The following is a 12,764-nucleotide window of genomic DNA, read 5'->3' as shown; positions in this document are numbered from 1 at the left end:
AGTTTCTTTAAAGGTGTTTCTCTTACTTGGCTTGAATGTCACTCTGGAACTGAGCAATGCAAGCCTGATCAATGGAAGTGCCAATTACATACCTAAAATAACAATAGGAAAAGCGAAATCAGCTATTTTGCCTATTCCAGAGGAAGCTGCCAATTCCCAGGTAACTAGACTGATTGCAAGTTTACCACTAGAGGGCCATTCTGAATAGTTCTGTTACTGAAGCCCTGGGTATTGCTTTTAAGTGCCACTAACATTTATTTTATGATCAAAGTCAGCTTAATGAGTGACAGCCATCTGCAGCTGTTACATCTACCATATACATCAAGGTTCTGATAAACATTTTACAGCTCCTCAAATATTCAAGAGCTATAGTTTCTAAATGTGTTAACTGTGACACATTTTTTAAAAAAAGTTCTTTTAATCTATTCACCATGAAATTAGAAAACAATTGATGTACCAAGATAGACATGCTTACAGTTAGTCTATGCTTATGTGTTCATAAAACTGAAGATTTTGGAATGTTAAGAAAAAAAATTTAGTCCAGACAATATTCTCACTTTAGGTTGTGAGTTTTGTACAGGTTGAACCTCTGAAATACAGCAATCTTTGGTCCGTCAAGATCCGTGCTCTGGCAGAATGATGGAAATGATTGGCCCAGAGAGCCTGTGGGGCTAGCTGGGAGTCTGGGACTTGTGGCTGACATCACATTTGGAATCATTTAGGGTGCAGGGGCCCAGGCAGCCGCATCCACAGGAAGCCAGTGCCTGGGAAATGGGAGCTGTGGGCAAGGAAGCATTATCCTCTTCTGGTCTGGGAAAATCCTTGGTTTGGGACCTTTCACGTCCTGAGGGTGCCAGACCAGGGAGGCGCATATTCCAATAGGGGTAGAATCATAGAATACTAGGACTGGAAGGGACCTCGCGAGGCCATTGAGTCTGGCCCCCTACCCTCATGGCAGGACCAAGTACTGTCTAAACCATCCCTGATAGACATCTATCTAACCTGTTCTTAAATATCTCCAGTGATGGAGATTCCACAACCTCCCTTGGCAATTTATTCCACTGTTTGACCACCCTGACAGTTAGGAATTTTTTCCTAATGTCCAACCTAAACCTCCCTTGCTGCAGTTTAAGTCCATTGCCTCTTGTTCTATCCTCAGAAGCCAAGAGGAACAAGTTTTCTTCCTCCTCCTTATGACACCCTTTTAGATACCTGAAAACCACTATCATGTCCCCCCCAATCTTCTCTTTTCCAAAGTAAACAAGCCCAATTCTTTCAGTCTTTCTTCATAGGTCATGTTCTCTAGACCTTTAATCGTTCTTGTTGCTCTTTCCTGGACCCTTTCCAATTTCTCCACATCTTTCTTGTGGTGCCCAGAACTGGACACAATACTCCAGCTGAGGCCTAACCAACACAGACTAGAGCGGAAGAATGACTTCTCATGTCTTGTTCACAACACACCTGTTAATGCATCACAGAATCATATTTGCTTTTTTTGCAACAGCATCACACTGTTGACTCATATTTAGCTTGTGGTCCACTATAACCCCTAGATCCCTTTCTGCTGTAGTCATTCCTAGACAGTCTCTTCCGATTCTGTATGTGTGACACTGATTGTTCCTTCCCAGGTGGAGCACTTTGCATTTGTCCTTATTAAACTTCATCCTGTTTACCTCAGTCCATTTCTCCAATTTATCCTGATCATTTTGAATTAGGAACCTGTTTTCCAAAGCAGTTGCAACCCCTTCCAGCTTGGCATCATCTGCAAACTTAATAAGCGTACTTTCTATGCCAATATCTAAATCGTTGATGAAGATATTGAACAGAACCGGTCCTAAAACAGACCCCTGCGGAACCCCACTTGTTATACTTTTCCAACAGGATTGAGAACCATTAAGAACTACTCTCTGAGTACGGTTATCCAGCCAGTTATGCCTTATAGTAGCCTTCTCTAAGTTGTACCTGCCTAGTTTATTGACAAGAATATCGTGCAAGACCATATCAAATGCTTTACTAAAGTCTAGGTATACCACAACCACCACTTCTCCCCTATCCACAAGGCTTGTTATCCTATCAAAGAAAGCTATCAGATTGGTTTGACATGATTTGTTCTTTACAAATCCATGCTGGCTGTTCCCTATTACCTTACCACCTTCCAAGTGCTTGCAGATGATTTCTTTAGTTACCTGCTCCATTATCTTTCCTGGCACAGAAGTTAAGTTGACTGGCCTGTAGTTTCCTGGGTTATTCTTATTCCCCTTTTTATAGATGGGCACTATATTTGCCCTTTTCCAGTCTTCTGGAATCTCTCCTGTCTCCCATGATTTTCCAAAGATGTTAGCTAAAGGCTCAGATACCTCCTCTATCAGCTCATTGAGTATCCTAGGATGCATTTCATCAGGCCCTGGTGAATTGCAGACATCTAATTTTTCTAAGTGATTTTTAACTTGTTCTTTTTTTATTTCAAATTCTAACCCTACCCCTTTCCCGCTAGCATTCACTATGTTAGGCATTCCTTCATCAGACTTCTCAGTGAAGACCGAAGCAAAGAAGTCATAAAGCATCTCTGCCATTTCCAAGTTCCCTGGTACTGTTTCTCCCTCCTCATTGAGCAGTGGCCCTACCCTATCCTTCATCTTCCTCTTGTTTCTAATGTATTTATAAAAAACCTTGTTTCCTTTTTATGCCTGTAGCTCATCTGAGCTCATTTTGTGCCTTAGCCTTTCCAGTATTTCTCCTGCATTCTTATGGTGTTTGCCTATATTCATCGTTTGTAATTTGTCGTTGTTTTCACTTTTTATATGATTCCTTTTTTATTTTGAGATCATGCAAGATCTCCTGGTTAAGCCAAGGTGGACTTTTGCCATATTTTCTATCTTCCCTACACAGCGGGATAGCTTGCTTTTGGGCCCTTAATAATGTCCCTTTGAAAAACTGCCAACTCTCCTCAGCTGTTTTGCTCCTCAGTTTTGCTTCCCATGGGATCTTACCTGCCAGCTCTCTCAGTTTACCAAAATCTGTGCTCCTGAAATCATTATCTCTATTTTGCTGTTTTCCCTTCTACTCTTCCTTAGAATTGTGAACTCTGATTTCATGGTCACTTTCACCGAAACTGCCTTCCACTTTCAAATTCTTAACCAATTCCTCCCTATTTGTTAAAATCAAATCTAGAACAGCTTCCCCCGGTAGCTTTTTCAACCTTTTGGAATAAAAAATTGCCTCCACTGCAGTCCAAGAACTTATTGGATAATTTGTGCCCCGCTGTATTATTTTCCCAACATGTATCTGGATAGTTGAAGTCCCCCATGACCACCAAATCCTGGGCCCTGCATGACTTGGTTAGTTGTTTAAAAAAAGCCTCATCTACCTCTTCCACCTGGGTAAGCAGCCTGTAGTAGACCCCAGCAGGACATCACCCTTGTTTTTTACCCCTATTAGTCTAACCCAGAGACTCTCAACATGTCCTTCTCCTATGTCCATCTCCACCTCAGTCCATGCGTGTACATTTTTAATATATAAGGCAACACCACCTCCCTTTCTTCCCTGTCTATCCTTCCTGAGCAGGGTGTACCCTTCAATACCAACATACCAATTGTGTATTATCCCACCAAGTTTCTGTGATGCCAGTAATGTCATAGTTGTATTTATTTATTAGCACTTCCAGTTCTTCCTGCTAATTACCCATACTTCTTGCATTTGTATACAGGCATCTAAGATATTGATTTGATCTTGCCTCCCTGTTTTGCCCTGACCTTCGTTTTACTCTGACATTGTAGCCCATGCTCCCTCCCATTTCTGACCCATCTCCCAGGTTTCCATGTTTTCCACTTACCTGTGGGCTTTGCTCCCCTGTCCCCGTCGAACCTAGTTTAAAGCCCTCCTCACTAGGTTAGCCAGTCTATGTCCAAATACAGCCTTTCCCCTCCTAGAAAGGTGAATGCCATCTCAGCCTAGCAGTCCTTCCTGGAATAGCATCTCGTGGTCAAGGAAACCAAAGCCTTCCTGGCGACAGCATCTTCGAAGCCAGACATTCACCTCTAGGATGCACCTGTCTCTGCCTGGGCCCCTACCACTGACAGGCAGGATTGAGGACAATACCACCTGTGTCCCAAACTCCCTCACCCATGTCCCCAGAGCCCTGAAGTCACTCTTGACCTGCTCAGTGTCACACCTCACAGTATCATGAGTGCCCACATGGATGAGAAGCATGGGATAGTAGTCAGAGGGCTGGGTAATCCTGGACAACACCTCTGTAACATCTCAGATACGGGCCCCCAGCAGGCAGCATACCTCCCGAGGTGAAATGTCAGGGTGACAGATGTGTGCCTCCATCCCCCCTCAGAAGAGAGTCCCTGACCACCACTACTTTATGTTTCCTCCTCACAGTGGTGGCAGCAGAATTCCCAGCCTTGGGTCGATTTTCTTCCATTCTTTAATACTATTTATAAGTATAAACCTTGACACTATTGAATTCTGTTAACTATATAGAGCCAAATTCTGCTCCTGCTTCCTTCAGTGGAATTATGTGGAAGTAAACATTGACTGTATTGGTCCATAATAAAGAGCTATCTGCCTCAATTATCTTTTCAGTATGCAGGAAACAGACAATACCATGTCACTATCTTACCTCTTAAATTTGATTAATGTTTATATTAAATTCTTTCAGATCTCTTCTCTTGAACCCACTTTTCTCTCTTGCTTTCTTGAATTTGTAATTTAATTTTATTCATATGGTTCTTTCGTTAGCTTTGTTTATTACCATATGGATGCCACTTGTATTACCACTCCTAGATTAACCCTAGAAGAGAATATCCCTTTTAGCCCCAGTTGCAGGTGAAAAACAAAGCAAATGGCATAAAGGAATATCTTCTGAGCAATATCGTTTGGCCTTGGCTTTTTCATCAGTGGTGCAAGTGATCATTTATTTTTTTTATCTGTATTTTTTTTCCTTACTAAGAATAGGTATGAGGTGCTGTACACTGGTATCTTTTACCACAGAAATCTAAGGGACATGTTGATTACCTTTTTCCAAAACTAGGACTGAGTCTCAGAAATCTGGAATTTAGAGGTTTTGGCAAATGCATGTGTCATAGGTATATGGATACTGTAATTAGAAAGCGAGTGAGAGAGAGAGAAAGTAAATACAGGCAGTATTAGATATTCTAACAATATTGTGTGTTGCTTTAGGTTGGCTTTGAATCTCTTGGTTTACAACTTACAAACATTGTAGAAGGGACAGGCCAAGCTATGATAACCAGGAAAGGAGTATATGGCTCTGTAACAGTTAGCTGGACTTCTGGATACCCACTTGATTTAATCCCAGAGTTTGTTCACCCTGGCAATATTACACCTGGATTTGGTGAGCACTTCTCTTGTTACAGTATACTCAGAGCTTCAGAATTTCCATGTCTGACTAGCTCCAATTCAATTGTTACTCTAATATTTTTATATATCTCATGCTCCCTTTTTAGGAAGACGTTGTTAGAATGAAAGTGTATGGTTTGATTTTTTTCATATGTGAACAGTAAGGTTTATTTTTGAACAAGGAACACCTCGCATTTCATAGATAATGTACACCTTGCTGCAGTATGCATTTTGGTTGTACTTCTGATGAACTGTTTTATAAAGAAATGATGCTGTACTTTGTCATGCAGATTTCCACTTCACTAGGTAGAGCAGGAGTCTGATTTAAAAACTCACATTTCTCTATATTCGAAAGTAGAAAGGGGGATTCCAGTTTAACAATTTGTGCATTTTTGCTTCTACCTCTTTCTCCAGGTAATGTGACATTTTCTAATGGTGAACAAAGCAAAGCAATTTCATTTCATGTTATTCCGAGTTTAAGTGGACCTGAGGCATTTGCTATCCATCTATCATCAGTTTACAGCAATGTGTCTGGTGGGGCTCACCTGAGGTAAGGGGGTAACTCAGATCATTGATGAATTGCATGGAATACATGGAAGGATGGACATAGTGAAAATTCTGAGCTTGTTACAAACTGTGCAAAAACTCAGTCAATGTTTAAAAAAAAAAAGGAAAAATCAATAACTTGAAGAACAGATAAACCCATGGCTTCAAACCAAGTGGAATCAATTGGTAGGGCTGGTCTACTTGGGAACCTCTTGCAAAGCCGATTCAATGGCAGCAGTGTATAAGCTGCAATAGGGAAATGAGTGATTTGTCTGGAACTGGGGTGTGTGTATTTGTGTTTGTGGAGGCAGTTGTGGAAAGAAACGATACAAGATTTTCTGAGAAGCTGAAAGAGGGGTAAATCTTCACATTGCCTCTGCAAAGGCCACAAAGTATAGAAATGCGTTAAATACTCCCTGATACCCTAGGGAGCACCAATTATCACCACAGAGCTTATCCACAAAAAGAACCAATTTTGAAAAAAAGGTTAAAATTGCTAAATTAAACTAGGCTCCATTAGAACTACCAAGTTCAAGGCTGCAGAACCAACACTTGCTGTGAATGTCAGTGCATTGATTTGTAGGACTCTGCCATGCAGAGTAGTAGCTGCAAAGATGCCTCAGGGCTTCAAAGTGGGTGGAAGTTATTGCAAGACTCACACCAGCGAGAATGTAAAGCTGCTGTTTTGTCCCCCTCCCCCACACCCTCAAAATTGCAAGCAGTAGTTTCCTTCAAGCTCAGATCTATTAGGCCTAAAGAGGAGGTTGCTCCTGAGGAGGAAAAGATAAGCAAAAGAGTAGGTATTGCCAGTGTATGCAGTGACTGGACACGACACACAAAAGATAGATTTAAGCATCAAGCTTTGACTTTTATTTAATTGCCGTAACACTGAGATGAACGGTACCCCTGAATCCCACTAAGCAAATCAGTGATCCAGGGTGGTAAGGCATGACAAGTGCATGAGCACTTAGTGCTTAACCTCCTTTTGTTATCCTGGGGATCCAGCCAGCTGGAGTCACCAACCTGCATCACTTCTCATCGGAGGTAAAGGCTATGAGTGAGATATTGGACCAAGAAATAACTAATATTGCCAGAATGCTTCCAAATCTTGTGCTCAGATTTACCCCATGCACTGGCCTGCTGACTAGTACCCTACCCTATTCTGGACACTGGCCAAATATTATGACAAATCTATGTTTCATTCTGCCTCACGTATCAAACCTCTCGGGTGCACTGAGGCAGTGCAATGGTCAGTTTTGCTTTGTGAGAAAAGTTCTCCTTACTCCACAGTGAAGAGAACTGCCTGCAACCCCTGATGCCACTGTATGCCCAGAAACTGTGTTCTGATGCATACAAGACACAAACTCAGTGGATTGGTGGGTGATGCCCAAACATGTGGGAACATGGCAAACATGGCTCTGAGGTCTGGAGAGAGATCATAAGTGCCGGAGAAGGAGTGCAGCCATGTAATCATACCATCTGCCTCTCTCAGACTGGTTATCATGTAGAGCCAGTACCTTTCTCTTTACTTGGTGCTATTTCTGATCTCTCCATTCCCCCCTACAGCACCAACATTAGCCATTTATAGATAGGGCCGAGGGGTGGGTGGGTGGAGAATAAAGAACTTTAATTGGAGAAAGAATAAAGAAGACCCTCTTGGCTGGGAAGAAACTATTAATTGAAATAACTATAATAATTGTAAATTAAAATAAGGTATTTGGTAAGTGAGCTCCTCTCAAGATGTTCCATTATATTTATACAATGTGTTGTTCATATTTTTCTTACTGTTTACTAATTAAATTAGTCCAGCTTCACACTAAATAACTATAAAGATGATGCAATAATTCCTCTCTAAACCAGATCATGTTTATTCATTTTCTTTCTTTCTCTTCCCCAAACTGCTGGCTGATTATACCCTTCATCCAAATGGCATTAAGAAGGGACATTAATGCAGAGAATGTGTTTCCTTGACCCTGCCTTTCCTCCCCTTACACCACTGCCTCCCTAGCACCTGTGGAGTAGTTCCTGAAAGGTTTAAAGGAAGAGGGAATCTGTGTTATTGGATCTTCCAGCTTCCTTTCCCTGCTTCTGGAAGTGGAAGATGTGCATGGAGGCTATACTGCTTATTGCTTCTTCTTGCCTTAGCTTGCAGCTCAGTCTGAGAAGTTTGAAAGTTTGTTGCCCTGATCTGTGCAAGGAACTTCCTCTGTCACATTGTCACAACTTTTCCCTTTCTCTTTCACACACCTAATTATTCTGCACAAGGAACCTTTTGCTACGGTAACATTTTATACCCATCGTCTTGCATCCATAAATAACTACTCAAAATGCAAGACAACAGAGAATCAGACCCCGTCAATTTTAGAGGGCATCTTGTGTTTCTTAATTCAACTTTTGTGTTGTCTATTTCAGATCAGGATTCACAGTAGCTGAAATTGAGCCAATGGGTGTCTTCCAATTTTCCCCTAACTCAAGACAAGTTTTGGTTGAAGAAGATGTGCAGGTGATCAGACTGCACATTCAAAAACTGTTTGGTTTCCATAGCAACCTAGCTAAATTGACCTATCAGACTATTGCAGGAAGTGCCAAACCAATAGAAGACTTTGGACCTGTTCAAAATGGAGAGCTTGTGTTTGGAAGTTTTCAAGCAGATGCTATAATTGAAATATCAATCATCGATGACACAATATCTGAGACGGACGAAGTATTTTTTGTAAACTTAACTTCAATTGAAGCTTTGGCTTTTGAAAAATATATTCCTAATAGGAATCCACGTTTCAATCCTGATTTTAGTGTTGCTGTGATTACAATATTGGCCAATGATATTGTTCATGGAATCATCAGTCTTGGGCCAGAATTTACTTATACTGAGGAAGACACAAACACAGTGATACTTAATATCAGAAGGACCCAGGGCTTTGCTGGTGATGTCAGAGTAACTGTTAAAACCTTTGGTGGAGTGAGTGCACAGAGTGGAGTAGCTGAATTTCCTTTTGAGAATGTTTATGGAAAGTCAAACCTTACATGGGCGATGGAAGGGATGGACTTTGAGGAACAGATAACATCTGTGACACTGCTGGATGGAGAAAAAGAAAGTGAAGTGTCTATCAGAATTCTTGATGATGATGAGCCTGAAGGGCAAGAATTCTTCTATGTTTTTCTCTCAGACCTTCAAGGTGGAGCTCAGATTGTGGAAGGAAGGGATGAAGATGGGTTTGCAGCTTTTGCAGCAGTAATTATCACAGGTAGTGTTATTGTCTTCAGAGGTTCAGTGCATAAATACAGTACAATTTAACATATAAAGCTGTCTAACGCTGAGTTCCTCCGACAAACTTCATTAAGACTGGGATTCCTTTCCATGGGCTAGGTAGGGTATTTTGTTCCCAAACCTTGAGAGTTTGCAGATGTGGTGAGGCTTTTCCCTCTACTGCCTTGAAATTCCACCTTCTTACTTTTGGCAATGTGCATTTTCCATGACCCAAACTCTCATTGGCTCACATACGGGAAGCTGCCCAGCCCCCATTCATGGGTTATTTTATTTGGTTTACTGTACATCCATGTCATATGGAGAGAGGACATTTATGCAGAGTCAGTTTCCCTGACCTGACTTTCTTCCAACTGATCCATTGCCTCCCTAATGTGTGAAATAGTTTCGGCAAGATTTAAACAAAGGGAAATTTCTGATGCTGGAATTCCCTGCTATCTTTTGCTCCATCTCTGCTTCTGGAAGTGAAGAGCAGCATATGCGCCATGGTTGTTATTTTAGATTAAATCTGCTAATTAGCTTAGAGCTTTTCTCTCAGATATTGCATCCTAATGCCACAGGTTACTACCAGAACTCTGGTTTCCTTTTATTTGTAAATAACTACCATACATTTTCACATATAGTTTGCCAAAGACCATTTCATATATGAATCTTGGGGAATTGTTTGAGTTTAAAGCACTCTGATTCCAAGTTGTTTTTAAACATTGATTTTATAGAGAATATAATAAAGGCGTTGTGATAGGATAACAGGAGGGATAGCAAGGCCTTTAGAAATTGAAACCAAATAAAATACTTAAAAGATTACAAGATAGCTAATAGTGGGTGGGTATCAAATTATGTCTATGGAAGCGTGTGCTGCACAGCTAACATAAAAACATATCTGGGAAGAGAATGTCAAATGTGTGTGCAATTACATGCTTCATTTACATGCGCAATGGCTGCAGTTCTACAAGTAAATAGCAATTTGTATGCATGTGCAAGTTAGTCACATAATGGCATGCATATAGCTTGTATTTAAAAAAATTATATAGTGTCATAGGTATGGAGGATGTGCTAAGCTTATGGTCTACATTAAATGAGCACAGATAATCAGGTCAAGAAACAATGCTGAGGGGAAGAAAGGTCACACACACTATAGTGAAACAGATTGCAAGTCTCTTAGCAGCTTATTTTATTAAAAGAACAGTATCTTTCTTTCCCAGTGCTGAGTAATGCTGTCATGACAGGGGGCTCCTTCAGAGCTAATGTACTTTTTAAATGACTGTGAAGGACAGTAGTAATTCAAAGTCAGTGGGCCATTTTGTTAGGACTGCATAGGTGAGATTGTCAAGAGTAAAATGTGGACCTGGCACTTGATTCACCTAAATCAATGGGAGCAGAGCTATGAAAACCCAAGTGCTTCCTCATACCACAGCTTACCTGCACAGAAGGTGCTTAATATCCAGTCAGAAATAGTCAGAAAGAGAACTCTTTTCACAGTTAAAAGACAATCTACAAACTTATATATAATATTGCACCTAGGTTTCTAGGTAAATTTAGGACTATGCAATTTTTTTATACATTTGAAGGAGACTTTTGTGGGTTACATACATTGTTCGCTTTGAAAATTTGGCTCCTCATATGCTTTATATGATACCTTGTGTACATTTTTCATTTTAAGCAATTCTGTCTGCATTACATATGTACAGCTTTGTCTCAATTTTATTTATTGCTTAATCAGTTTTGATGTACTGTTTCTCATACAGGGAATGATCTTCAAAATGGCATTTTGGGATTCAGTGCAGAGGTACAAAGTGGCCTTGTGCTTGATGAAGATTCTGAAAACAGGGAGGTGCAGCTGATTGTCACAAGGCAACCAAACAGGTGCAGGCAACGGCTGATAAAAGTGCTGTCCCCACATGCTGTAATGTGCTGTGTTGAAATCAAGGAGGCTGCTGTTAGCAGAAGAGGTTATCATGGAATTTTATAATAAATCTTTGACTTTCAGCTGCTCTAATCTTTTATTGTAATTTGGCAAACTTGCTTCATGAATTTAAAATGTGATTGTTAGTGTATTCTAACAGAAACAAGAGAATTAAATATCTCCCTAATACACATAATAGTGGAGACAATAAATTTATTTTCTTATGATTTACTCACTCTGAAGATTAATTGCTTACTTCGATAAAAATGTCTCCAACTTTATGATCTACTTGGTTATTACAGAGTAGGTCTGAGTAGTAGTAGTATGTACATGTATTAAGATATACGTGTATGTAATATGTTTATGTATTAAGGTATGAGTGACAGTAAATATGTCCATATTGCTGCATACTGTTTGTGTATTTTTATGTATTAGACACACTTTCAAATATGCTAAGTGATTTTTTTTCAAACACATGGGAAAGTCAGTCCCTGTTCCAAAATGCTTACAATCTAAGATTCCTGTTCAGCAGTGCTCTTAAACACAGGCTTAACTTTAGCCATATGGGTAGCCCCATGACTTCAGTTAAGCACATGCTTAAGTAATTTGCAGAGAACTAGATCTAACTTGCTTCCCAATAACTGACTGATATTCTTGTGGTGTTTATTAATACAGCTAATTTCAGAGGAAATAACATATAAGAAAAGAAAAAAAATACTTCTGAAAGCATTTTGTTTTCCGCTGGTAATTTTTTTATTATTAATTTAAAAAAATGACTTTATCCATGTGGTTAAGCTTCCCTGAAGCAGTATCAGGCATCTTCAGTGCATTTATGCTTCTTTGCTCTACTCATAGGGCCTTTGAAGATGTGAAGATCTTTTGGCGGGTGACCTTTAATAAAACATCTGTTGTCCTTCAGAAGGATGGTGTAAATCTGGGAGATGAACTGTTGGCTGTGTTAGGGGTTATCACCTGCATGACAGGCCAAACAATATGCAACATCTCCATTGAAATAAAACCTGATAATGTGAGTAGTTTATTAATGTTTGTATAGCATCATGACTGACTTACTAATGTAAAAATCTCCATGAGCTCTGATGAGAGAACTTAAAATCCATGGATCACATCTAGTGATCCCTTACTCAATTTCTTCTCAGTCCTCAAAATCCCATTTTCTTCAATTGCTGCTTTGAAAAATAACTTTTGGGTATTGCATGATCAAATTCTCTGGTGTGTGACAATAGAAATATAGCTTACTGTATTTCCAGACTGACTGGAACTGGGAAGTACCAGAAGTCTCTTGGGAGAATCTGTTTCATATTTTCAGCCCATTGCTACAGACTTGGGAGTTGTGAAAATTCATAGCCAAACTTTTGAAACTTTTGATGTTCATTCACTTGTCAATTTTTTTAAGCACTTCACCGTCCTTTTTCAATAGGGAGTCACAATTAATTGCAGGGGCAAAAAACTGTACTTACACAGGCATGCAAAATTGCCACTTGGAATTCATAGTACACATGTTTTTGCACATTTTTACAGGTGTGAAAAAGAATTAAAGGGACAAATTCTGCACATGTCATTCCATTCATTTGAAATTTTGGCTTGTGTTTCTCAGCCTCCCTGGAGGCACATCATATATAGTATACTATGTGTTGTTAGGCTGTTGTGTGGGGGTAGGTGTGAAAG

At 40.0% G+C, this 12,764-nt stretch overlaps 1 protein-coding gene across 1 annotated transcript in view; it reads left to right on the top strand.

Moving 5' to 3' along the window:
• ADGRV1 (adhesion G protein-coupled receptor V1) overlaps positions 1–12,764 on the top strand; it is a 378,918-nt gene that overhangs the window by 151,229 nt on the left and 214,925 nt on the right. Inside the window, exons 72-77 of the mRNA XM_074994210.1 lie at positions 14–160; positions 5,188–5,359; positions 5,779–5,914; positions 8,323–9,155; positions 10,921–11,038; positions 11,934–12,105. Of these exons, the coding sequence (XP_074850311.1) occupies positions 14–160; positions 5,188–5,359; positions 5,779–5,914; positions 8,323–9,155; positions 10,921–11,038; positions 11,934–12,105 (1,578 nt within the window). The remainder of the gene's footprint in view (positions 1–13; positions 161–5,187; positions 5,360–5,778; positions 5,915–8,322; positions 9,156–10,920; positions 11,039–11,933; positions 12,106–12,764) is intronic.

The sequence above is a fragment of the Carettochelys insculpta genome, chromosome 5 (genome assembly GCF_033958435.1).
Source record: "Carettochelys insculpta isolate YL-2023 chromosome 5, ASM3395843v1, whole genome shotgun sequence".
NCBI classification, from domain to species: Eukaryota; Metazoa; Chordata; order Testudines; family Carettochelyidae; genus Carettochelys; species Carettochelys insculpta.
Note: the sequence above shows the minus strand (reverse complement) of the source record. Positions and strands in the feature narration are given on the sequence as shown.